This window comes from Drosophila willistoni (assembly GCF_018902025.1).
Source record: "Drosophila willistoni isolate 14030-0811.24 chromosome 2R unlocalized genomic scaffold, UCI_dwil_1.1 Seg167, whole genome shotgun sequence".
NCBI lineage: Eukaryota > Metazoa > Arthropoda > Insecta > Diptera > Drosophilidae > Drosophila > Drosophila willistoni.
In genome coordinates this window covers 22,415,924-22,441,635 of record NW_025814050.1, presented here as the reverse complement: position 1 = coordinate 22,441,635, position 25,712 = coordinate 22,415,924, and the positions used below count along the sequence as shown (strand labels likewise).

At 33.4% G+C, this 25,712-nt stretch overlaps 5 protein-coding genes and 2 non-coding genes across 9 annotated transcripts; 5 read left to right on the top strand and 2 right to left on the bottom strand.

Moving 5' to 3' along the window:
* Positions 1 to 1,625: 1,625 nt before the first annotated feature.
* LOC6642439 (protein Mabiki) lies at positions 1,626 to 2,334 on the top strand. Its single transcript, XM_002065625.2, has one exon. It carries the CDS (start codon positions 1,673 to 1,675, stop codon positions 2,270 to 2,272), a length of 600 nt encoding a protein of 199 aa, XP_002065661.1. The 5' UTR covers positions 1,626 to 1,672; the 3' UTR covers positions 2,273 to 2,334.
* Positions 2,335 to 4,271: 1,937 nt separating this feature from the next.
* Positions 4,272 to 8,372, top strand: LOC6642438. Its single transcript, XM_002065624.4, has 4 exons — positions 4,272 to 4,413; positions 7,439 to 7,819; positions 7,883 to 8,029; positions 8,092 to 8,372. Exons 1-4 carry the CDS (start codon positions 4,299 to 4,301, stop codon positions 8,244 to 8,246), a joined length of 798 nt encoding a protein of 265 aa, XP_002065660.1. The 5' UTR covers positions 4,272 to 4,298; the 3' UTR covers positions 8,247 to 8,372.
* A 2,119-nt stretch (positions 8,373 to 10,491) lies between these two features.
* On the top strand, positions 10,492 to 11,707 carry LOC6642436 (circadian clock-controlled protein daywake). Its single transcript, XM_002065623.4, has 3 exons — positions 10,492 to 10,979; positions 11,059 to 11,205; positions 11,537 to 11,707. The coding sequence occupies exons 1-3, from the start codon at positions 10,514 to 10,516 to the stop codon at positions 11,686 to 11,688; spliced, it is 765 nt and encodes a 254-aa protein (XP_002065659.1). The 5' UTR covers positions 10,492 to 10,513; the 3' UTR covers positions 11,689 to 11,707.
* LOC6642437 lies at positions 11,259 to 11,378 on the bottom strand. Its single transcript, XR_049747.2, has one exon. It is a non-coding gene; the product is annotated as a U5 spliceosomal RNA (small nuclear RNA).
* Positions 11,708 to 12,213: 506 nt separating the features above from the next.
* On the bottom strand, positions 12,214 to 12,409 carry LOC6642435. The gene has a single exon (XR_049746.2). It is a non-coding gene; the product is annotated as a U2 spliceosomal RNA (small nuclear RNA).
* Positions 12,410 to 15,530: 3,121 nt separating this feature from the next.
* LOC6642434 lies at positions 15,531 to 21,255 on the top strand. Its single transcript, XM_002065622.4, has 4 exons — positions 15,531 to 16,161; positions 20,397 to 20,813; positions 20,869 to 21,018; positions 21,083 to 21,255. Exons 1-4 carry the CDS (start codon positions 15,915 to 15,917, stop codon positions 21,232 to 21,234), a joined length of 966 nt encoding a protein of 321 aa, XP_002065658.2. The 5' UTR covers positions 15,531 to 15,914; the 3' UTR covers positions 21,235 to 21,255.
* Positions 21,256 to 22,541: 1,286 nt separating this feature from the next.
* Positions 22,542 to 25,254, top strand: LOC6642433 (mitochondrial import receptor subunit TOM70). Of its 3 annotated transcripts, none has more exons than XM_002065621.4 (3): positions 22,542 to 22,706; positions 22,855 to 23,889; positions 23,951 to 25,254. In XM_002065621.4, the coding sequence occupies exons 2-3, from the start codon at positions 22,887 to 22,889 to the stop codon at positions 24,742 to 24,744; spliced, it is 1,797 nt and encodes a 598-aa protein (XP_002065657.1). In that variant the 5' UTR covers positions 22,542 to 22,706; positions 22,855 to 22,886; the 3' UTR covers positions 24,745 to 25,254. The 3 variants fall into 3 exon arrangements, with proteins under 3 accessions (XP_002065657.1, XP_046866491.1, XP_023031835.1); XM_047010535.1 differs by having other exon boundaries at positions 22,824 to 23,889; XM_023176067.2 differs by lacking the exon at positions 22,542 to 22,706 and having other exon boundaries at positions 22,809 to 23,889.
* Positions 25,255 to 25,712: the final 458 nt, after the last annotated feature.

The window sequence follows — 25,712 nt, the reverse complement described above, 5'->3', positions numbered from 1 at the left end:
AGTTAGTATAGATAGTAATGTAGTGTCCCACTTACTTATTTCGCGCACCTTATATCGCCATAATTGAAGTTTGTCACGACAAACGATAAAGCGACAAATTCAGTTTTAGAGTCGAGCAATATAATTTATCTATTTAAGTGAATTAGTTAAATAAGAAGAGTATTTTGTTATTTTATTGTCAAAAAAGTTGGATATTTAAAATTTACTCGACATCGATCTTATGAATATTAAGTTTTTAAATAACAAATGTAAATATTTATACTCTAAAATTCACAATACGCAAGATTGTTTGGCACCGAAAGGAAGTAAAAATTGATCTCATTAGGAGGATCATTACTGAATAGGATACAGTGGCTATCAGCTTTTTTGAGGCATCCAAGAAAACTTAATTGAAACAAACTTAAACTTGATAAACTTTTATATGGTCGTAGGCATCAAGAAAATTTAAACGCAAACTTTTTAATTAATCTAGAAACTAACTATAATATAACTAACTATATGTAAATTTTATTTGTTCTATTTTATACATGTAGGTAAGTAGCAAAAACATAGATACAGAAATCCTCAGCTTTAAAAAACATGAATATCAGTGATGTAAGACTTGAATGAGATATATTTCCTCTATTGCAATGAGTCGTAAAAGTAGTCTAGTCATTACAAGATATTAAATATGAATATTAAAAATAGTATTTCTATGAAACAAGAGATGAGTTGAAACTTTTACGTTTGCAGGCTATATCGAAATCTATGATAAAAATTGTACTACCTACCTCAATATATTGTTTAACAATTGCATTTTTTTGTCAAATTGAGATATTACTACAAGTAATTGAAACTCACCCATAGATAAGGTTTCGTTTTGCTATTTCTACCTACAATAATCATAAATACTTGCCTAAAGTATTTAAGATTACTATCATTTCGCCTTCTCAACTAATGGAGACTGCCTTTTGCAACCCGAGTAAAAGTCATAGAGCAGACAACTTATTATCTTAAGGCACACATTTCAAATTCCGAGAAAAAAATCCTCAGCAAAAAAAATATATTTAGGAACAGAAGGAACAACATGAAGTCAGACCCAGATCAGCATCTTATCAATAGAAGGAAAGACAATGAAGAATGGTGAATGGTGGAGGGAGAGAACAAATGAGCCCACAAAAATACTTGTACATGCATTTTTGAGCAAAAGCTGATGGAAATTGAACAATAGAAAATTATCTGCAAAAGAGGAACAAACAACGATTGAATGAATTGAACAAACAAAGGGTGCGGTAAGTATTTTGCCACCTACAGGGATGGGCAAACAATTAGATCCGTACGTCATGCAAGCAAGAACAAACGTGCACAAAAAAAAACAGAACCATCAACCGAAACTTAGGTAGATATCGCTGCAAGTGCGAAAGAGTAGACCATAGAGATCTTTTGCCATGAGTGGGAGAGGTAGATTAACATACGCGTGCGCGAAGTGCAGGCAAATCAGCTGATCGGCAGATTTTATGATCTTGTTTTTGTTTTGCAAGAAAATTCTTACAATAATTTTTGGTGTAAACAAAGTCATAAACTTGATAAGCCACCGATGCGGTTTTCAGTATGTGCACATGTGTTTATATATAAGCTAGGCTAACGAATCACAGGACATCAGTCAAGTTAAGATCATCAAGAAGAAAGCATCATGGAAACCTATCGCCATAAGAAATTTGATTTTCAACGCTCTGCTAAGAAAGAAGAGAAGATCGAAATACCATCACCTTGTACCACTCCATTGGAACTAGATGATTCGAGTAGTTGCAGTGACTTTGGTGTCTTCTACGAGCCCCGTGTCAAACGTCGTCGTCTCAATAGCTCCATCTGTGAGTCCATCGAATCGGAATCTACCACATCGTCCACACTATCGACCATAAGTCCTGCCACAATGCGTGACATCTGCAAATATCATGGCAACATGGTACGGAAATTTCCCAAAAAAGAGCGTACACCCAAGGATCAAGAGAGACGGGATAAAAATACGATTGCCTGTCGTATGAGTCGGCGTGTAAAGAAACTGGAGCATTTGGCCATCGAGGAGCAGTACAAGGAATTCACCAGTCAGCACATGAAGATTGTGGAGCAGAGTATGCGAGCCACCGTCTACTTGAACTATCTCAACCAACTGGCCGAGAAACAGGGGAATCAATCAAAAAATGGAAGTTCCCCGCTGCCCGTTTCTGGCAAGAATTTTAGCATAGATTACTTAATTGGTAGCAAAAAGAGGGAAACCGTTTACGGAATTTAGTTTAAGACTTTGATTTAAGTTGTATATTTATCACTGTGTGACTAGAAATATATATAAGGTTAATTTGAATATATATATATTTTTTTACACTTCTATGAGAAATAAAACAAACAAGTTTAATATTAAAACGGAATTTTTCTATTATTTCTATAAAAATTAATTAGGGAAACAATATTGTATTCAAATTTGCCATTACAAGTTGATCTTTTTAAATTAAAAAGTTGTCATCTACTACGGAGTAACGTTGGAAAATTTTCTAAAATGGAAAGTTACCTCGTTCGATCTCTATTTGCGGTGATTTAAATTAATTAGTCATCTAATTTAAAACTCGCTGATCATGCTACAAAGTTCCCAAATTAAAGCGTCAAAACGATTTTGTCTGGTTTATGGTAGACTCAAAAAAAAAAACTTGGTTATTTGTTATAAATTTCATTTTTCTCTTGGTTCTAGTTAACGACTTAAATATAATAAGCTGAAAGAATTAAATTTATTATAATTAAATGGACAATTTGCAATGTCATCCTAGATTTCTTGTTAGAGATTAACATGTACATGAAATAGAATTGTCTGATGGTGATTTAATAAAAAGTTACTAGTTGGGAAAATATAGGCAACTTTTTAGTACTCTTTTTCAAGTTAAAATTTCTTCTAATTGTATTTCAACTAAATTAGCCCAAAATGATTAATATTAACCCTAAGCAAATTTATTGGTGTTCTTCAACACTTTTGGAATAAACTTTATGACACAATTTTCATTGTTCATACATATATGAAATGTCCTGAGCATCCTTTACAAAAATGCTTGGCGGTGGATCCTTTTAGACGATGGAATACTTACGAAAATCAATCAAACGAATAAATGATAAATTTATGCATAGCAGCCAAGGTCAGTCTTACCAAGAGCTAAAAAATAGTAATATGTACCTTTTTAATTTTTTGTAATATATTTTCGCTTAATACCCTTAAGTCGTCAGGTTAAAGTTTGAAAATTAACAAACACTTTGTTGCCTTAGAAATTTATTTATATCTAAGAAAATGTTTATCTGATTGACAATTTGTACAAAATTCATTTGAATATATGTAAGTTGAAAATGTATAAAATACAAAAGAGTAAAAGCTTATTATAGTAAAAATTCTTTTGTGTTTTCTAAACTTTTAAAAGTTATGAAATAATTTAAACGTTTTCATATTTGTAGTTTTAATCTAGCACTTTGTTCATCAAAAATACACTTAATAGATCTGTACTAAGGTCTAAGACTCAGCTTCACTTTAATGATATTGATCATAAGTTTCAATTCGCAACTTACCTCTATCTGTGTGCAAATTTAAAACCCTAAACCTAGATTGAATTATGCAGTTGACTTTTTCAATTACATGGAAGTCAAAGTAAGTTTTCCAGAGTCAGACATAGATCGAGACAAATTCACGTGTCAGACTTGCCTGGGCAGCAGCAGCAGTTTTAGCAGCATCTCATTAGCCTAACCAATGAGGCAGAGCAAAAGCAAAACAAATGGGCAAGAGATGAGGAAACATCAACTTGGCTTGAAGCGCATCGGACAGCTGCCGGTAGTCGGGTTGCTTTTCAGCTCGGTGCGGATCGGTTCGTGGGTGATCAGTGATCAGGTCGGCTGGCTGGCTAGCTGGTAGCTTCCCAACTTCACGACTTTGTATTTTGCTAGGGAATTTAATATTGTCATTTGTATTTTATTGCTAGCGTTTTGCTTTGCCATCGTTTTGCTTTTATGTTGCTTTGTTTTGTTTTGGGCTTGGGCTGTGAGTCAAAGTGAACCCGGTTCCCGATGATTGTTATTTTTTTCTCTGTATTTTATTTCATTTCATTGTTTTTCTTTTCGATTTGATTTGTGTTTTTGTTTTGTTTCACTTTTGCCATAAATACAAGGCTGCCGTGAGTCGTGGGTCTCAGATGTCGTTTCGCATTTGCATGGAGAGTCGTCAAACTGAAAGTGAAAATTGCGTGTGAATAGAAATAATAATAAGAAAGCAACAAATAAACCTTTAATTCAAAATGTCGAGTGTATTGAATACTTTGATTTTAGTCACGTTGTGTGGCAGTTTATGCTGGGCAGCCGAAGCAGGGATTGAGTTACCACATTTGGATTTTAAACCGATCAAACAATTGCGTGAGTTAAAGTGGAAAAGTGTTTAGAATTTTATATAGTTTGTGTCTTAAGTCATTCGTTTAAAGTCTCAAGTAATTTAAGTTGGCCATTTTATATATAGATAGAGTGCATTCTTAACATTTTATAGTGTTCAAATTAGTAGAATGATTTTGTTTGGCCAAATATTTAAAAAAAGGTTCATCTTAGGCTATATACCTTTGATCCATAGTCAGGTGGAGTTAGGATCAACTTTTCCTATGAAAAGCTCTATAGCTGCAATAAAATATTGAGATTTTAATCTGCATAATTTCAATCTGCCTCATAAAAGACAAGAAGAATAATTGTGAAAAAGTTTTAACGATCAAAGTAACTTTTTGAAAACTATTTAAAAGAACATTTTCTAAATACTTCTGATTTAATGAAATTTAAAACAGTGCACTTCGAATTTACATTTAGTATAAATTTATGATTGGTTAGATCCAACTGGTTATTAAGAGAGAATTGATTGGAAAAAACTACAAAATAATAATATTTAAATTAGCTAAGTATTATTTGTAAACAAAATATACAATTCTTTTATAAGAGAGTTAATAAGGTTAACAAAGTTTTGGATATTATAAAGTTTTTTATTAATTTTTTCTAATTTTCTAAAAATTAGATAGCCTTTTATGGATTTTATAATCTTGCAGCTTTAAAACTTTCCACTCTAGCAGAGAGTAAGTTGGACATGACATGTAAAACTATTAATTAGTTAATTCTCAGTAAAATATTCTCTTTCAATTTTAGTCAATATTAGCTTATTAGACATTGCTTTTATAAGCTTCATTAACAAGTTGCGTTGCCCTTTAATCAGATAGTGTTAAAGTCTAAATGTGATTGACATTCCCAAAGATACATACATAGATTTAAAATACTTAGTCTATCTAATTCTAAGCCCTCTCGAAATAATCGTGTGAAACACGCTATGACTCAATTTGTCATTAGAATATCCGACAAAAAGTTTCAGTTAATTAGATTTCACAATTGCCATACATTGTATGTATAATCGATGCAATAGATAACAACTTTTTTAACCAAAGTCCAGCAAAATTGTGTTAAATTTCGTGCACTCGACTGGAACTAAATTTAATCAAATTATACTTTAGCAAAATACATTTTGTATTTAATTCTTTTTATTGCCGTTGTTATCATATCTAATTGATATTTTGTGAGATAATGTGTTAAGGGGGCTCATATAAAGATGTTTAAATTGGTTGTATATAATTATATGATTAGTATGCCAGATGGGCAATCAGATTTTTAAACAATTTTGAGAACATTTACATAATCGAGAAATAATTCTTTAAATGGTAAAGGCAATTGAAAACCACAGAAAAGAAAAATATAAAAAATGGTTGGACAAAACAAAAAGTAAATAGAAACGTTCTTTATATGGCTGCAACGTAATTTCTGTGCGAAATTGAAAACAAATTTATAAATTTGCAAAATCTATACGAAAATTGAAACCAAATTTATAATTTTACTAAACAAAGTTACGAAATTATTGAAAATTGTACACTTTTCAAGGACTTTTCTAATATTACTTTACATATAAAATCTATAAGGAACATGTGAGATTAGCTGTCATTTTAAAGTGACTTATTAGTTATCAGTTATATATTTTTATTTTTGTAAATTTAAATAATTTTGCAAAATGACAAATTAAGTACTCTGGTACTGCGTATTTAAGTTCTTAACAGCGCCGAGAAGACTCTTTAAGATAACTCTGAGCATACAGTTTTTTTTTTTTATACTTTAACTTGCATTAAAAATAGGTAGACAAAAACTAACATTTACATAAAAGTGGCTTGTCATGCTGATCAAAGATATTCCACACGTTGTATTATTTTATAATGTTTTACAATAATTTGCCAAATATAAAAGTTTAGCAACAAGATCTTAAATCTTGCACATTGTTTGTTTAACCATTATTCAAACAAAAAGTCAAGAAATCCCCTTACAAATAAAACTTATCGTGTTGAAAAATCTAATTATATTTTTGCCAAAAATAGTAGCACATAAATGCATAGTTAAATTTAAGCCAAGAACAATAGCAAATGTCTGGTTGGTTTTTTTTTTTTTTTTGGGCAAGGAGAACAATTACCAATGAGATTTTGTTCATTAAGTTGCACGTGAGATGAGTTGAATGTTATAAAAATATCGTACTTATAATAATAATAATAACTTGTTTGGCGAACATAAAAATAGAATGAGACAAGTCGATGTCGGTGGGAATGTTGAAGCTTAGGTCTCTCTCTCTCTCTCTCTGTTTATTCAAGCCAATTGCCGCTTCCGCTCGACGACCTTCCTCCTCGGCAAAGATTTAGCGACAATAACAATAAAATGAGCTTGATATGGCTTGAAAATTCTGTTCAACGAAGTTTTTATACTCTTGCAAATATATATTTCTTGATGTGTTCTTCATATGGAACAAAGTATGTAACTAGAGCTCAAATTTGCTCAACTCAATATTGAGTTACTTTCTTCTAGTTTGGTATGTTGATTGGTTAAGACATTTTATAAACTTTTCAAATCAAATCAAGTTAACTTCACTTCTTCGTATAAACCACTTCCCATTCGAAAATTTGAAATTTGGCCAGATGGAACTTTTGAAAGCAAAGCTAGAAGCCAAACTATCTAATGATAATCTCCTTGAAATGCTTATGATAGTGTATCTAGTAAATGCTTAAACAGAAATGATTTTTAATTGAATGTAGGAATTTCAGTTGCGTTTAGTTAGTTTTTTTTTTGTTTTTTCTTTCTGTTGCGTTCAGCAACAAATAAATTGCGCATGACGTTGACAATTAAAACAAAATACAAATAAATGTTCAAAAACTCACAAAAAAAACAAATTCTCAACTAGAAAATTGTCACGTTCTGAGCATAGATCATAGAATAGATATGAGATAACTAGTTAAAATATTTTATATGTCAAGGTTGCCAATGACTACCCATTAAACCGGCTTCAAATATAATAATGTGTGTTTTTTTTCGTTTTTTTTTTTAGCTGCCGATATACCCACATGCCAGGAGAATGATCTCAATATCAACGAGTGCATTAAACAGGCCTTCCAACAGATAACGCCACGCATGAAATATGGCATTAGTGAACTAAACATACCAGCACTCGATCCCTATGAGTTGGGCAAAAGTTCATACAACTACAATTCCGGCTTGCTGCAGGGACGCATCTCCATGAAAGATGTTGTGGTTCATGGCTTGAGCGAGGGCATTATGGATAAAGTGGATTTCCGTTTAAAGAACAATCGTGTGCGGATGGAGTTGAATTCTCATATTCCCAAAATGTTTGTCGAGGGCTTGTACAAGGCGGACATTAAGCTAAACGATCTGAAACTGACGCCGAAGGGCAGATTCAATGTGACTCTGAGTAAGTAAAAAAGAATCAAACTTTTTGGTTTTTACTTAAAATGATTGTATAATCTTATAATAGCCGATGTCTCCATGAGGGCGCGACCCATGGGCGAACTGTATGAGCGTGATGGTCATACTTATTTGCGTCTTACCAAATTCGAGACTGAACCCAAAGTCGGTGACCTGCGTTTCTATGCCAATGGCCTGGTGCCCGATCCAGCTTTAAGTAAGTTTTGCAAAATAGTTTGCGCTTAAGAAATTAAACTAATTTTCATCGCTTCTTTGTAGACGATGTCATCTTGGACTTCATTAATCAATATTGGCGACAACTCTATGAGGCAATGTTGCCCGAAACATTGGCCACCTGGCAACCCTTGATCCTGAAGACAGCCAATGATTTCTTTGCAGCTTTACCATTTGACATGATTGTAACCAAGTCATAGAACTTCTATGCTCTCTAACTAAACAATTGTTGTAGGATTTGTAATTAAAAATGGTTGCTTTAACTTTATCCTGGTGTTAACATAGTTTGTACGAAACGAAATAAAATATTTAAATTAGTAAAAAAATGTCGCAAACTTTTATGGATTTTTTATTATGCTAGATCTCACTTTATTGTCGTTGACGTATTTTTATTTGGGATATTTCCTGAAAATCTGGAGTTGCATACTTTTAGGATAAGAATAAGGTAAGAAATGGTTCTGGCATTCTCTATATCCCGAACGAAAGTGGGGTATAGTAAGGAATTGGTTATCCGGATTCCAGATTGACAGGTGCTTAAAATAAGTATTGTATTTGCAACTCATTGGGACCATTTCATTAAAGCTGAACTCACATAAGTTCATATAATTCACACAACTCCTAAAGCAATTAGAGTGAAGACTTCTTTAACAAATGTTTGTATACCATTGCAGAGGGTATTCAAAAGCTGGTCAGATGAAGTAGACGTTACCGACCCCATAAAGTATATTCTTGTGGCTTTTTATTACCTGCGTGAGATAAGTATGAAGTATGAAAATCACCCGGATCTGACCACTATAGTTATATAAGGAAACTAGGTGAAGGAGTTGGAGTTTCCCTATGAAATTTACTAATGTGCGTGGGGGAAAAAGAAGAACTTTGAAGGTTTTGTTTGTGTATTGATGAATTGAGTTACAGAAAAATAATTTTGAAAAATATGATTTAAACGTTGGAAGTTAGCCCAAGTTATCTTACCGAATATTTTAGGTTGGGGAATTCGCAAGAAGTCTTAGAAGAGTTTGGTTACCAGCTGATGATATCTATTTTTTCCCATTGGTAATAAAAATTGGTTTATTCAAGAAAAAATATAAAATAAAATATTATTATTAACAATCCTTAATGAAAACCCAGTGGATATACAATAGAATTTAGATTAGTTGTAGAATTCCCAAAAGTATGCTAAAAACAAATTAAAATCCTACTGACAAAACTGACTTTGACAGTCCTTACTACTTTCATACTTAGCACTTGCTATTTCTGAGCAGAAGTTTTCAATAATTTTGATGGAACAAGCAGGAACAAAAGTGTTACAAAATTGGATTAAAAGTCCAATGTTTGGCATTTTGGTTAATCAGAGAACGTAAAAACACGAATAAATTGTAGTTGTAGGTAAAATGATATTCACTTGATTATCAAGTTAGAATAAACTGTAATTACTATAACTTACTCTTAATTTATTATTTATTATCTATTGATTTTAATTAAAATGTTATTATAAATAATCGATTTCTCCCTACTAGAAAACAGTTGCTTCTAAGACGGAAAGAAGAGGACGCTATGAATATGGGGGAAGTCCAAAAAAACCCTAAAACTTTTCTTAATTAATGTTGCTTTCATCACTTGCCAGTCATATAAATTGTAGAATAAAAATTAATGTGAAAATCATTAAACTTTATAAGATTTATTTTAAAGACCTTGCTGACATATGCCTATTTCACATAATGTGGAAAATAATTTATTCAAACAATAAAAAGAATCAATGAGAAATTGAACTTTGGGTAATTATATAATTAAATTTAAACATAGAAGTTGGTAACCAAAGTTTTTTTTAATATTTTGCTTCTCGAATGTCCAGAAGAGTGAAATATTCAGAATAGACTAAATGACTCAGAGTGATATGGCATTTTTTTTTATGGCTTTATTGAATAAGATCTTTCAACAAGCAAAAATTATATATTTGCCTTGCTATTAAGAACCATAAACTACTTGTGTTTAATCATATGGAAATGATTTCTAACAGTTGTAGTTAGAACAGCTCTAGATACAAGTATGAGTCACTTTGACAGAAAATATTCGTAGCTCTCTTCAGGCATCATCTGCTAAGCCCTTCGATGCGGACAATTAAATGGCAAGCCAAGAAATTAGTAGCCCATAATATAGTAGAAGTATAGGTAATTATTAAATAAGAAACAGTTTAAATGCAAAATCATGTTTGAATTGATATTTTTTTTTTTAATAATACGACATTAAAAAGCTAGAGAGAAGCGAAGCCGGTTTTGCGATCAGTCAAAGTCTAACCGTGAGCCGATAATGTTTTCCATTGATTTACAAGTAAAATTGACTATGTCTAGTACAAGCAAGTAAAATAGTTGTGCTAATTTTTACATACAAAGAGAGAGAATAAAATAGCTCGTCACAGTGCATAAACGATTCAGTTGGAAGACAAACGTTCGAATAGCAAGATCAATAAATGAAGTGCATTTTAGGAATATTGTGTTTGCTGGCTTGGAGAGCAGCCACTGCAGCACCTGCAACGGATACCGATTACATTTCAACTGATGAGTTTGCCAAATGCTCAACCGAAGATGATCACGTCGGGGATTGCATCAAGGACATTATAAATGGGCTAATACCTCGTCTGCAGAATGGAAATCCTAAACTAAAAATACCTCCATACGAGCCATTTTTACTCAATCGCACAAGTTTTCGATACGAAAGTGGCGCGGTGAAGGGTCGCATTAGTGTACGAAATGTTAAAATCTATGGCTTTGGTCTCTATAGGGCCAAAGAAGTTAGCCTCAAGATCAAGGGCGATAAAATAAAACTTCGGCTTGTCGGAGAAATGCCAAAGATGAACATTTTGGGCAACTACAAGGCGGACATGCAGGTTAATCAACTACAATTGAAGCCCAAAGGCGACTTTAATGTCACATTGTGTAAGTAAACTAGTAAATTTTAGCCTACAGACAAAGTTTCTCACTAAAAAAACATTTTTTTCTTATTTCTCTCTTCTAGTTGATGTTGAAATAACGACCGGAACAGAAGGTGAAATCTATCGGAAGGATGGCAAGCGATTTGTGCGATTAGACGAAATCGATTCCACTCCCAAAATCGGAGACTTGACCATCAAGGCTAATGGCATTTTCCCAGATCCCGAATTGGGTAAGTTTTTTTTTTTTTAATATTTGTACAAATGTATTTATTATTGGCCCGGCAACCAAAGTCGCTAGGCTCATAGAAAAATTCAGTTTAGACTCATTAGAGTGCCCCTCTCCACGGAAATCTTTAGTAAAAGGCGAAAGATTTATTCGACAACTGAAGAGAAGCCAGAGTAATTTTCCACCACCAACCAAGGGTCCTTTCCATGTACATTTTGCTTTAACCGGTTGGGAATTCTAAGCGAAAGTTGAGAAAAATTCCTTGTGTGTCCTTAGCATAACTTCAAGGGCTGAAATTTTTTATTTACTAATGGAATGTTTTTGTTTTGTTTCAGATCAAATTGCTTTAAATGTGGCGAATCAGTATTGGCGCGATATATATGGAATTATTTTACCCGAGACTCGTCAATATTGGCAGCCCCTCATTCTACGTATGCTGAACGAGTCTTTGCAACAAATTCCCATTGATCAGTTTCTCAAGGAATAAATATAACATTATAAACTGATATATATATTGAAAAGCTTTAACTTACGTAGATAGTTGTTATGACTGCAATTTAGTTATTAACTATAAATTTTGCATTGCATTGCTTATAATTAAAAATGCGGTTAAATTAATTCTAGGCGCCCTTTATTATAAACAATTATCTATCTGTATAATGGAAGAAAATAGTTTTTCGTTATTTTATCGTTTTTTTTTATACTTTATGACTATTTTGTCATGCCCCAGTTCAGCGTTAAATTGTAGTTTTGTGCGTAACTAACTAAATATTCATTGACGAAATGACGCCCAGGGGTCAGCATATAATGGGGGCAGAGCAGCAGCCAGCAGCAATTCAGATTACTTGTTTGACCTTCAATTACGCCGGGTTTCACGGACAACTTGAAAATGCCGCCGCGCAGTAGCGCGTGCGTCACTTAAGAGGAGGTTGTGCAAATTCACCTCTTTCTAACAAATAGACAGGGGGATCAAAAGTTACTAACAACTACATTTTAATTTTCAAATTTATTATTCAGTTGGGCCGAAATCCCGGCGGTACTGCAATACCGGGCCAACCCGCGACAGAGGTGGAGCAAGCCCCTAGCACTCCGTCTGTTTCCAAAAATCAGTTTAACATTTGTTGTTCTCCAATGGAGAAACTATCAGATGTTAAGCTGATAAGAACAGATACTACACTTTGATCTTAGCCATAAGGCCGAGAAGCGATAACTAGCAACAGCCAATGACTTGCATCTCCATGAAGGAAATGCTAGAACCAGTTGAGAATTATAAATGACCTAGTTTTTGTAAAATTGTGTTGCCGACTTTGCGGGGTCACATTTACTTTTCGCATAGAATTTCTGCAATTTCCCCTGCTCTACTTGTTTAGTGGAATTCGCAAAACGGCAATATCTAATTTTAGATTTCTTATTATTCAGGTCTGACTATGTAGGAATGTAAAAACGAAAGTGCAACACTAATTGAAACCGCTCAACGACATTGCTGGTAATTAATTTTAGATTAATGCTGTCTTACAAATAATGCAAAATGCTAGAAAAAATTCTAGTATTCAATTTTTTTTTAAGTCAGTGTTAATGGAATTTCTAAATGCTAATTTGGCTTAGAAATCTTGACAACTCTTTCGATTTTTTAATTTCAATTTGGCCAATTTTAAATAGCTTCAAATAGGTGGCAATCATGTGCCAGTTTTTTGTGAGAACATTAAGATTTTTAAATCTTACCCCCTTCTGAAAATACTAAAAGTTGTATTAAAGTTACAAGTTGTTTAAGCATCAAGTCGATATATTTGGAAATAATGAAAAGGATATTAAAGGATAGTGTTTTAATTCAACAAAAAGAAAAACAAAAGTCTGTAAATACTTCAATTTGTCAACTTCGTTCATATTACTTTATTTTTAAAATTTAAACTTTATATTGAATCGATGAGATAGAAATTATGTAGGTAAAGGTTTACTTGTTAGCTCATTTATAACGATAAAAATAGTATTATTAGATACATTCTGATATTAAGAATTATATTGCTTATAAAAAAACAATACTTAACAAACAAAAAATTATTGTCTTTGATAATAATTGAATAATGTAAAGATTGTGTTAAGAATTCATCAGAATTCCCAACATATTTTCACGATCGTTTGCAAGTGATTTCCACACCCAAAGATATGTCAGTATTCCAGAGAACAGGAAGCAGAAAGACTTACTTGAAACTTTGCCAAACCCTCAACCCAATCCCAGCTTACAGTTTTACAGCCACTGCTTACAAGTTAAGGCCTAATAAAAGAGGGCATTGCCTCCATACAAAACTTATTTACGTTAAATGTAAATGTAGGTCATTGACTATCAAAAGATTTATTTATTTATTTATATATAACTTTTGCACCATTTCATACACAGAAGAAGCTCCACATAAGTAGATTCATGTACTTGTCGAGTTTTGAGGCGTTCAATTAAAAAATCAAAAATTCAAGGTTAATAAAAAGACGTGATGTCTGTCTTCGTCGTCTCGTTTAACTTGTGCATAATCAAGTGAAGTTTGCAAGGCAAAAAAGATAAAAAACTAAAGAAAAGTCAAGAGAATTTTTACTGCAACCTCACTTCCTTTTGCTGATTGACTCTTCTCTTTGGCTCACTTGTTTGTATCGCAAAATCTTTGTGTATACTTAATTGAAAATAAATTAATTTATGCTCAGCCAGTCTTGTGGCAGGCGACACAATATATTTGGTATGCAAAACATTATGTCGATACGCAATAAGAATAAATAATTGTATGCAATAGATGAAACTAATTTATGGCACATTAAGCGCCGTTCACGGTTTCAAAGAGGAAAATTACATCACTTTATGCTAAACTAAATTTTGTTATTATGTTTTGGAAAAATTAAATTATGCCCATGACTTAAAAGTAGCGATAATATAAAACTATAATTCGTTGAACCAAAAGAACCTAGAAGCACATTAGTAGATGTTATTTCTTAGAAATGTCTAACGACAAATAATAATGTGTATCATAAAAATTAGACTTCTCGAAAAATCTACTTATGAAACATTTTTGTCTGCTCTAACTTCATTAATTTATGACAAATTCTTTATTGAAAACTCACATTTCTAGGGGTGTCAGAGTCCGTTTTAATTATCTAAAAACGAAGTTTGATATTTGTTTTGTATTTGATATATAAAATAAAGTAATAGAAGAAACTACTTTTTAAACATTATCAGTATTCATATATATAGAATCTTGATAATGTGATAATACAAAACCTCCAGCCGGAAAACGTTCCAGAACTCTGGTTTAGAGAAAAATAGCATCATACCATATAAATCTAACTGTCCTTCGTACTTCCTTGGTTCAATGGATAGAGGTCTTGCCTAGGATTTGATTAAGTATTGGTTCGAATCTCAAGTAGTAACTTGGCCTCAACTAATTATCATTTTTTTTTTGGTGTATACAAAAGCTTACTTAATATTTGTGGTTTTTTATATTGCATTTAATAAAATAATGTAAGAATGTATTGACTTAGAGGTTTTGTCAAATCGAAAGAAAGAAATTATGTTTGTGGCAATTTTATGCATTTGGTCAATTAATGCTATATTTTTATTAATTTTTTGGTTCGGTGCTTGTAAAATTAGTATATATATTCTGCATCGTTCTTTCTTCTAATTGCGCCTATTGTGACTGAAATCGGTTATCAAGCTAATTGTCACTGAAACATTTTTGAAATGAGCTGTTTGTGCGTCAATATCAAATAGCTGCTATATAAACGATGAGGAAAAAAGTAGTTTTGTAAGGAAGTTTTCGGACCCAAGATTAGCTCAGAATATCTTGTACATATATATGTCCTTACAAAGACTTTTTTGGATCATACAACTCTGACAAACATATAGCTTTCATAGAAACTTTGATTTTGAAGCATTTTTCTATATTTATTAGTTAAATTTTAAAATATTTAAAAGGGTGTTAGTGAATTTGACCTCGATCTTCCAATTCTTTAATGGCTTATGTGCGATCTTACAAGAGCATTTCACTCAAAATTCCATCAGTTCCTATAATGAGCACTGACTAGTGATGCTCAAACTGTTTCAACAGTTGTTCTCAAACACCAAAAATTCTCTTAGATGCTATCAGCTAAAAGCTTAACTCGAACAAAAGCTTTGCAGCTCAATCGCAGCCGCTCCGGAAAGCCTTCGAATGAAATTTTTGGCTAAACGAAAACGAAAACAGAAAAAACCAACAAAGAAAAATAAAAAAAACAACCAACTGTGGAAAAAACTAGGCAGCTTGAAAACTATAAATAAACGTGAATTTTATGCAGTGCTCATTTGAAGATTTGCAAGCAACGCGACGGCATCAACTCCAAAAGCAATACAAATAGTTTCTTGGCTGGATTTTTGTGGGCAAATATTTGGCAATTAGCAAGAGTGTGTGAGAGTGTGTGTGTGTGTTTGTGTCCGTGTGACTGTGTGTGGGCAATTGCAGCAACAATTGCAGTTATCATTTTCGTGAAGCCGGTTTGAAAAAATTACGCAAAGAAAACAAAAAAGCAAGCGAAAAACAACAACAAAAGACACATTTCTGTTTGTATTGGTGTGCACAGAAAAAAAAAGCAAACAAAAAAGTAATCAATTAAAACAAGTTTACTTTTTGCCAATTGTGCAAAACAGAGAAAATAAAGTAAAAAAATCAACAAGTTGTCCAAACAAAACAAAAAGAAAAAATGATCGGAAAAATGCAGTTGCTTTACATTTTTTTGCTATTGATCGCAGTCGGAAGTGCTTTGCCCACATCCGCGCCAAGTGTCTTTAGCAGCGATCCCAAGGATCCTTCGGTGGTGGAGGACGTGGTGGTGGAAACGGGATCAGCGTATGCCACATCCCCGCTCAGCATTGTGAATGGCGATGGAGGTCTTGTTGTGGTCTCACCTGGTTCGCCAATTGATTTCAGCGGCTTGCAGTTCGACACAGGTAAACAAAAAGGAGCTTTTCGGTTTCTTTTTTTATTTTTTGCAACTATTATGCAACTGCAACAGAGCAACACAACAACACGACAAGAACTTGATATTCAAAAAGAGCAAAAATACGAAAATGCAAAAACAAAGTTGAACTGTAGTGAAAAAAAAAACAAGTTTGTTGCCTAAGTCTTTTGTGGCAATTGAAAAATTGGTAATTGAAAATTGTTGTCGAGGTTGGCGCTTTGTATATGGTTTCTTTTTTAATGTTAGTTTGGCATTCAAAATGCAAAATGCAGTTCACTTTTTATGATTAATGCGATATTTGTTCGATGGAAAATCATAACTATTCAATACAATGCAAATCAAAATAAATAGAGTGAAAACGGGTCTACTCAATTGAAAGTTGAAAATATTCACTCTACTCCATGTATGCTGAAATTAGGAAAATCATTTGGTTGCCCGAACAAGCCTTAATTTTAGTCTTAATTTAAAAAATATATCGTCTTTATTGACTTATTTAAGAGTATGGATTATAAAGAATTTGAATATGTGTGTAAATGACTGCTTTAGGGGAATAATAATTTTAATTTATGCTGTACGTTCTTGGTATAAGCTTTTTATTAGTTTTACCTTTGGATTGAACCTGCAGTTGTATAATATTATTAAAGGAACAGTTCCCTGACTTTTGCTTGAATTCGATATTGTTCAAATCAAATTCTGAACACTTTTTCATCTTTCAAGAGAAGAAAGTCAATAAAAATTAATATTTGAGTGTAGTTGGAGTGGAAATAGGTAATTTTATAACTATTTTTACGTTTTAGCATTGTTTTATTCAAATGTTATTCATATGACTTATATGAATAAATATCTAAAATTTTCAACATTGTTCAGATTCAGATTAAGCTAGGGAAATGTCATCACGAAGTTGTGGTTCTTGTTAACAATTTTAAGACATTATAAAATATTTAAAATTTATGAAATCTTGCCAAAGACTAAGTGCAACTGAACATGAATTAACTTATGTAACTTCAGCACTTACCATAAAACTGAAATTTCAAGCAATTAAACTTGTCTAGTATATTAAGAATATCAAAAGAACTGAATCTAAATGCATATATTCAATCAATATCAATATATGCACAGATCTGTGGGCAGTGGAAAATGAAAAACGTTATTTTAATCAAATATTTGATATTCAAGACCTAATTCGCCCACGGCTCAAAATAATCATTCTAATATTTTATTACTTTTTTTTTTTTGGGTAAAAATCTAAGGATTTTCTACTAAACTACAAGTTCGAAATATATTTTATAAACACCTTATTAGATTTTTGAAAAAAAAATCTTTGTTTATTGGGCTATTTCTTCACATAACTCTGTTTCAAAGATGTGTTTCTTAAATTTATTGATAATTTTCAAAATATAATAATGTTAATTTAAATAATCTCAGTGGAAAAGCATTTAGTCATTAAAAAGAACATTTTCTAAATTTTAATATGTATTGCTCATGTGATTACCCCTCTTTCTAAGAAAGAAAAAACACCTGTAAAGTTTCCACACAAAAAAAGTGCCAAAAAGAACTAAAATTCGTTTTTTATTCCATTCAGCTTATGTTTCGTGTGTTGGCTATAAATGTTGTTCCGCTGACTCATTGTAAGCTCTTCATAAAAAGCAAACATTACACGAAATTTATATGCCGGTAACCTTAAAGTTTTTTTTATATATTTGTTTTAATGAGATTTCCGAAAGCCGATAAAAACCTGATGCGTATCTGTAGAAACTGAAATTGCAATAGAAATTAGCAAGTCTATTTGCACATATGTTTGTAGACCTATCTTAAATTTTTTGTATATTTATCCAACACTTTTAACACAAAAAAAGTAAAGCCTCTGCTGCTTGAACTTGACATACATAAAAACTAAAGAGTAAAAGTGATAAACAACTTTTTTATTTTCTTACTGGCATAAAGGCAATGCTTGTCAAACTGCGCCTGAGTAAATACAAATTCTCAGGTGATGATTGATTATGAAAGTTGAAACAGAATAAACAGAAGAAGAGGTAAACAACATTTTGTATTTAAATATTGGCAATTGCTTTAATTTAATCAACCACAAAGTTGTTGCGAAAAGAGTTCAGCAACAACAACATGAACAGACAGAGAGAGAGAGAGAGAGAGGGGCAGAAATTCACAGAAAACCGGCTGCTGCTTGAAAGAAAAAAAAAAAAATAGCAACAAATGAAAATGAGATTCGAAAAAAAACTGACCTACATCAATGCGTAAACCTCTCTGTTGGGCTTTTATAAATTTATTGTTGTTGTTGTTGCAATTGTAACATGTCTCTAATTGCGCAAAATAGCAGCAGCAGCTGCAGCAACAACAACAACAACCACAAAGAGGCAAGCGAAAAAATTGTATAAATTGACAAACAAAAGACTTAGGCAACGAACTTCACTTGCATGACTCGCCCAAAAACAGAAGGAGACGAGAAAATAAACCAGTCGGCATATAAAAACATAAAAAATTGACCCAACACCCTTTCAAATCGACACCAAAAAACAAAAACAACAACAACCACATTTTTGTTAGACGTTCGTTTTGTCTTTCGTTTTGGTTTTCGTTTCTTTTTTCTTGTTCACATCACCTTTGACATTGAACTTGTCATCCATCGGGCACTCGAGCGCTCAAGAGAGAGACTCAAAATCCAAAATGCTTAATAAGGGGTACTCAGGCATTTAAATTGTCATGGAATTTAACCAAAGAAACACTTTGTTGCCTGCTTTAATTAGGCATCTTAGTTTAAGGAATATTAAAGATAATTATTAAATAATTGTCATTTTGCTGTCATTAAACAAATAAAAAGCTAAGCGTAGTTAATAACATTTCTGTTTTTTGTTTGTTCTTTTCACAAAAATACTTGGAAATAATTATACAAATTTTTAATTGACCATTTGTCGTATATTTTTTATTCTCTTGATTATTAGTTTAAAAATGTCCAAGGATAAAGATAAAAAACAAGTTATATTTAACCAATTTCAATTTCAAATAGAATATCTACATATATATTAGTTAAATTGGTTAACTGGTTTAGCAAAATGCAAGTACAGTTGCATATGAATAAATCAAACTTGATTGACACTGGAAAAGATTAAGCCAAATATGTTAAGACAAGATTCAGGTCGTTGGAGGAAGTTGAATAGATAAACTTAACACATTTCCAAATAGTAAAACTAACTAGGAATTTTACGATAGAAACTTTTTTGTTGTAATTTGCTAGCCCATTCCAAAAAATGAAGTAATGAATCAATATTTCTAATTATTCTAAGTAATGTAACTATTTCTTATTGATTGTAATTTGTCTTTTCCATTATTTTTTAATACTTAAGTTTATACTTCACTAATCTCTTGAGTAAATAGCACGAGAAAAATGACTAAATAGATATTCAAATTCTTAGTTTTTATGAAGAGCTTCCAAAAATCAGACGTTTTACGTTCGTTGTACAAGGATAGCAACTGATCTACTCAGGACTATTTTTTAATAAAGCAAACAAAAACCGATTTGTCCTGCTTTAAAATGGGTACTGTTATAATCAACTATAGACCAACTGAATATTTTTACCAGCATTTTAAATTATTAAATATTTTGCATAGGTGTTTATCCTACAAGTTTACTTTTTCCTTATATTAGGTGTAGTCATATTGTGGGTATATCTGTTAACAATTGTTAAGAATTGAAAGTCAAGGACCAATTTTTATGGGAAAATCGTTTGAAACTATGGAAATGCCCACACACTTTAAGTTTTTAATTTATATTCGTGCTAATTAAATGTAAGTTTATTGCGGGATAAACCGCATTTACTTTTCACATTTTTGGTTAAAAATTTGACTTACCACCCATTGAAATTACCTTGCCACAATTTTTTTTTTGTTTTTCAAGGAAACCTTGACAATAGCTCATCATTGTCAAAGGTGGTATTCGTGTGTGTGTGTATGCGAGTGTGTGTGTTTGTTGTGCGTGTGTCACCCTGACACAGAGATTCGTCGAATGTCAAAGTAAACTCATGTCAAACTGTAGACACGTGAACTTTGTAACGCTTCGATGATTTGCCAACTCATTCCCTCAGAGAATAGAGGAGGAGGTGCCAAGGCGTCAAGGTTTATGCCCCAATGAGCTTAATAGCCTTAACTTGAATCATTGCCCAGTAAGTGGTGAACTAATCTTCAAAAATATATTTTACTTTCGCCATTTAGTTACACCATTGACGACGGCCACACAGCTATCGAATGGAGTGGTAATGCCCTGCAGTCTCAGCTCGGCGGAGCTTAACGAATGTGTTCGTGGTTTGATTCAGACATTTGCCCCGCAATTGAAATACCGCGGTGTACCCGAATATAATCTTGGATCCATTGATCCATATTTCTATAAGCGAGGAATTTTCCGATATACCAATGACGGAATCCAAGGCGGTTTACTGATCAAGAACATGGAAATCTATGGCATTAGCGACATTCAAGTCAATTCGGTGAATGCCAATTTCACGGATAGCGGATTCGTAATCAAATTGGGCGTGGAATTGCCCCAACTGAAGGCTGGCGGACACTTTAAGGCCGATGTGAAATTTGGTGGCTTGCGTCTGGTGCCCAAAGGTCCATTCAATATAACCATTGGTGAGTTGTTTCTCCAAGATGTTCCAGGACTTCCTCTTTATAATGTGCATTTCAGATAACGTCAAGGCGACCATTTTGACTGATGGCCACATTGAAGAATTGCCAAGCGGACAGCAGCGTCTCAGTCTGCATCGTCTGAATGCAAATGTGAATATAGGAAATGCTCAAGTCATTGCCAATGGCATTTTCTCGGATCGCAACTTAAGTGAGTTTATTTCGTTTGCCTTAAAAGTCCTTCACCAAACATTTCTCTCTCTTTTTTTGCTTAGATGCCATGATCCTGAATTTGGTCAATGAAAATCTGCCCGAAATCACTCGCGTTGGCATTCCGGCAACACGTGAACAATGGGCTCCAATTTTGATATCTCATATCAATGATTTCTTTGCTCAGGTTCCTATAGAGAAATTCCTGATACAATAAGCACAAATCATAAAACAAAGTTCAAGGAAAAAACAAAAACTTAATTTGTAGTTAGTTTTTAGTTTAATATTTACAATTTTTAATATTAATTTTAAACGCTGCTTCCAAATAATTTGTTTTATGCGCTCACAATTTGGCAAAACAGTTGTGCTGTTTAATACAATATTTTTGTTGAAATCAGAAGAAAGAAAAGAAGAAACGAAAGAAAACACATTTTGTATTTATTTAAATTCCATCAGTATAAAAATAAAATCCTAACAAATTCATAAAAAAACAATAAATTTTTCTTTAAATATTTTTTTGTGTTAATAAAATGGATGGAATAAAAAATATTTACTTAATAATATTTGTTTGATTGTTTAGGTACATTTTAAAAATGTGTAAGATATTTCTATGTCAACAAGAACTTGCTGGAAAATAATGAGCGCTGCTTGACTCCATAGAGACTTGGCTGAAATATTGAATAAGATGTTTAACAAACAAACGGTCCACTCAATCTTGCTTTGTGCTAAGGAAAGGCTATCCTTCTGTTCACAACAATGGATCTACAGAAAACTAACTTGAAAATGTCACCTAATCAGTAAAAAGAGAGTAATTCAGCTTGCCACTACGCAGGCTGCCTTTCCGTTAAGAAATTCGCAAATATATCTTTACAAACGATTTTCAACACTTGTTTGTTCGGACAATTAGGAAAATCCATAAAAGGTCTTTGAGATTCTAAAATTTTTTACATTAATTCTATGTGGCAATGAGTCAGGGAGAAGCATAAAATACTACAAATAAGTACAAATTCTTAGTAGCATGCAAAGTAGAAAAAATAACGAACTATACATATTTATAAAATTAGACCTCTGCATGCATGATATAATTAACTCCAGGCAGTTGATTTGAATTATGTGGATAATTTTAAGCTTTAACTGTTTAAAATTAAACTAAGACGTTTAAAACATTATTTTTATATGCATTCAAATTTTAAATATTTGCCATTTCGATAACTTTTTCACACAATCACGATTCACGACTTGCGTCCATCTCTAATTCCAGCAAACAGCTGTTGTTGCACATGTTTCTCGGTTCATGTAGATAAGATGTAAAATAAATAAATAATTTAATTTTATAAATCAAAACTATCTTTAATAACTACTGTTGAGTGTTGGTAATATAGATATATAGGTTTTAGTCTTAAATATAGTTTTCTATCTTATTGCTCTGGTTTATATAAAAGTTAATTAAAGTTAAATCAATGTAAATTTCTAAGAGCGCCACTGAGCTTTCATATTAAATTTACTTGGCATTAGGATTTTATTTTTTCCCAGCTCTACGTAGTAGGCTTGTTTCTGAGTTTTAACGAGAAATCGGGCATATGTAAATAATATATTTAATTCTGTAGTTTTCAGTGAAACCAAAGCTGAACTGTTGTTCTTATTTCCAAAATTCACTGCAGTTTTTAGAGGCATCGAAGATCTAAAAAAGTGAGTAATGAAAAATCAATGCGAGGGCGGCCGCCGGTTCATGTATTTAGCGGGTTGGAGTTCTAATTGATAAGGCTTGTTCGCCGACTATTACACAATTAGTAAGTTTATTCACAGATCACACACACCCACATCTCTATATATCCAGATACACACAAGAAACACACACTGACAGGAACGATGGCCATGGCACTCAATTTCGGTTCTGTAAAGCTCAGTAAATGGCAACTGGCCTTAATATTGGGAACTCCCCTGGCCATTGGATTGGGGATCTATGTCATCAATCGATCTAGTGCTAGCGGCGAGGGAAAGGGAACGAAGGGCAGCAACAAGGTGGGTGGTGACAGTGCGGGGAAGCGTTCAAAAGGGCAACTGGACAAACAGAATTTGTCCATAGATGGCACTGCGCCCGACAAAGAACTGGAGGTTAAGAAGAAATCGGCCGAGCTGGGTGAGAAAATGTCACCGCTAAAGGAGGCCAATAACTATAAAACGGAGGGCAATAATTGCTATCGCAATGGCAAATACGATGAGGCCATTAGTTTCTATGACAAGGCCATTGACAAGTGTCCCAAGGAGCATCGCTCGGATTTGGCCATTTTTTATCAGAATCGCGCCGCCTCCTATGAGATGCTGAAGAAATGGAACAAAGTCAAAGAGGATTGCACATTGTCGCTTGAGAATAATCCACGCTATGCCAAGGCCTACTATAGACGGGCACGGGCCAATGAGGCCACCAAGGATATGGTCGATTGTCTGGATGATGTCACGGCCACTTGTATATTGGAGATGTTCCAAAACAATAATACCATAATGTTTGCCGATCGTATTCTCAAAGAAACGGGCCGTGTGGATGCACAGGCATCGATGAAAAACCGTAAACCAATTGTGCCCTCAACCAGTTTTGTGAATACATATATGCGTTCCTTTATTGCCGATCCATTGCAAAGAACTGATCTGCCTAAATCGGATGGTGCACCGCTACGTGGTTTCCTGAAGGCTCGTCAAGCATTTGATGATGAGAAATTCGATGAAATTATACCCGCTTGCACTGAGGAAATTGAATCATCGGAAGCAGAATCCCAATACAAGGTGGAGGCTTTGCTGTTGCGTGGAACTTTCCATCTGCTATGTGGTTCCTATGAGGAGTGCAAACAGGACTTCAATGCCATCATTGAAAATGGTAAGTTATGGTAATGGTTTATCATTTTATTATTGATTACTTTACTTCGTTATCCCTTCAGATGATGCGGATGCCAATCTGCGTGCCTATGCCTATATGAAGAGGGCAGCACTTTTCATCCAATTGGAAGATCGGGAGCAGGGTTTGGCCGATTTTGACAAGGCGGAAAAATTGAATCCCAAAAATGCCGATCTCTATCATCAGCGTGCACAAATTTTGTTGCTTTTGGAACACATTGAACCTGCTCTGGCTGAGTTTGATAAGGCCGTGAGTTTGGCTCCAGATCATGCCATTGCTCTAGTACAAAGATGCTATGCAGAGTATCGTCTTGCGCTTCTGTCCGGCGATCAGAAGCGTTTGGAGAGTGTTATGCGTTCTTTTGAACAGGCCATTGAGAAATTCCCCGACTGTGTGGAATGCTACAGTCTGATGGCTCAAGTTCTTGCCGATCAGCAGCAATTCCCACAAGCCCACCAATATTATGATAAGGCTATGAAATTGGCACCAACTAATCCAGCTCTGATTGTCCATCAGGCCATCATGATGTTGCAATGGCGTGGAGATATCGAGAAGGCTGTTCAACTTCTAGAGCACGCCATCGAAGTTGATCCCAAATGCGAATTGGCCTATGAAACTCTTGGCACGGTTGAAGTACAAAGGGCGCATCTAACTCGCGCCGTTGAGTTGTTCGAGAAGGCATTAATCTACTCGAAGAGTCAAGCTGAATTGGTTCATGTCTACTCGCTGCGCAATGCTGCATTAGCCCAGATAAATGTGACCAAAAAATTGGGTATTGATATGAATTCGGTTTCGGCAATGGCGCAATCTGGTTTCATGGCCCAGGCGGCAATGTAGACCACAAAAAACCCAGAGGAACTTGATGGAGGAGGTGACCAGCATTTAGCCAGAAATAAATCCCAAAATAAGTTTATCTTTTACGTACCCCTTAACACAACCATCACCACCATCGGACCTGTTATATAGTTAGATATAACGTAAAAATTGAAAACCATGTTTAAGTTTAAAAAAAAAAAAACATAAAAAACAAAAACCTCTTAGTTTTTAGGCTATAGATCATCGTTGGCGGCGCTGGAATCGTTTTGTGTATTATATATATATATATATATATACAGATATAGATATATCTAATTTTAGAATCTGTTGCCTAAGGAAATGAACCACTAAAGAAAATGAAAAACTCAATAGTTAATTTTTAGTTACCAAATGTTTTGTGTTTCGGAATTGTTTGTGATCAAAATGAAAATGACAATTATCATTGCCAATAATAAGAAAAATTTAAATGAATTCAAAAAAATTGTCAGAGAAATCGAAATAAAACCGATTAGTCGCGATTGTCATTTGTCACTTTTGGTATTTAAAATGATTTCTGCTGTAGCTTTAATAAGGAAATAAGGCAGGAGACATGTCCACCCAACTAAACTAAAACTTTGAGCGTAACATTGGTTGATAACATGTGGAATGTCTATATATAAGTTTATATCAATGCCGAAAAGGAAATGCATACAAAGTTTTCAAGACTTTCGGGTCTTGGGCACAAAAGTTTCACCACAGTTGGAGGTTGGCAATACTATTGTGTGCCTTAAATATCAAATGGCTTATTTCATAATTTAAGTATATGTCTTTCTGTTAGGTGAGCATGAGGTTTCAAACAGGCAGCGCCTGAATTTATGCAACACTTTTGTTATTACTCTATGGGACTGCTCGCTGTGTAAGTGAATGTGTGTGTGTGCGTTTGTGTGTTTGCTTGCATTTCCTTTTTATATAGAGCATGGTGAGAACATATCCTTTTGTATTTTCATGCG

Excerpts from the sequence above, each read along its gene's own strand:
- LOC6642439 (XM_002065625.2), top strand. The coding sequence starts at position 1,673 with ATGGAAACCTATCGCCATAAGAAATTTGATTTTCAACGCTCTGCTAAG.
- LOC6642438 (XM_002065624.4), top strand. The coding sequence starts at position 4,299 with ATGTCGAGTGTATTGAATACTTTGATTTTAGTCACGTTGTGTGGCAGT. Across the intron at positions 4,414-7,438 it reads TAAACCGATCAAACAATTGC|CTGCCGATATACCCACATGC; the intron begins GTGAGTTAAAGT and ends TTTTTTTTTTAG. Across the intron at positions 7,820-7,882 it reads CAGATTCAATGTGACTCTGA|CCGATGTCTCCATGAGGGCG; the intron begins GTAAGTAAAAAA and ends ATCTTATAATAG.
- LOC6642436 (XM_002065623.4), top strand. The coding sequence starts at position 10,514 with ATGAAGTGCATTTTAGGAATATTGTGTTTGCTGGCTTGGAGAGCAGCC. Across the intron at positions 10,980-11,058 it reads CGACTTTAATGTCACATTGT|TTGATGTTGAAATAACGACC; the intron begins GTAAGTAAACTA and ends TCTCTCTTCTAG. Across the intron at positions 11,206-11,536 it reads TTTCCCAGATCCCGAATTGG|ATCAAATTGCTTTAAATGTG; the intron begins GTAAGTTTTTTT and ends GTTTTGTTTCAG.
- LOC6642434 (XM_002065622.4), top strand. The coding sequence starts at position 15,915 with ATGATCGGAAAAATGCAGTTGCTTTACATTTTTTTGCTATTGATCGCA. Across the intron at positions 16,162-20,396 it reads CGGCTTGCAGTTCGACACAG|TTACACCATTGACGACGGCC; the intron begins GTAAACAAAAAG and ends TTCGCCATTTAG. Across the intron at positions 20,814-20,868 it reads TCCATTCAATATAACCATTG|ATAACGTCAAGGCGACCATT; the intron begins GTGAGTTGTTTC and ends TGTGCATTTCAG.
- LOC6642433 (XM_002065621.4), top strand. The coding sequence starts at position 22,887 with ATGGCCATGGCACTCAATTTCGGTTCTGTAAAGCTCAGTAAATGGCAA. Across the intron at positions 23,890-23,950 it reads CAATGCCATCATTGAAAATG|ATGATGCGGATGCCAATCTG; the intron begins GTAAGTTATGGT and ends TTATCCCTTCAG.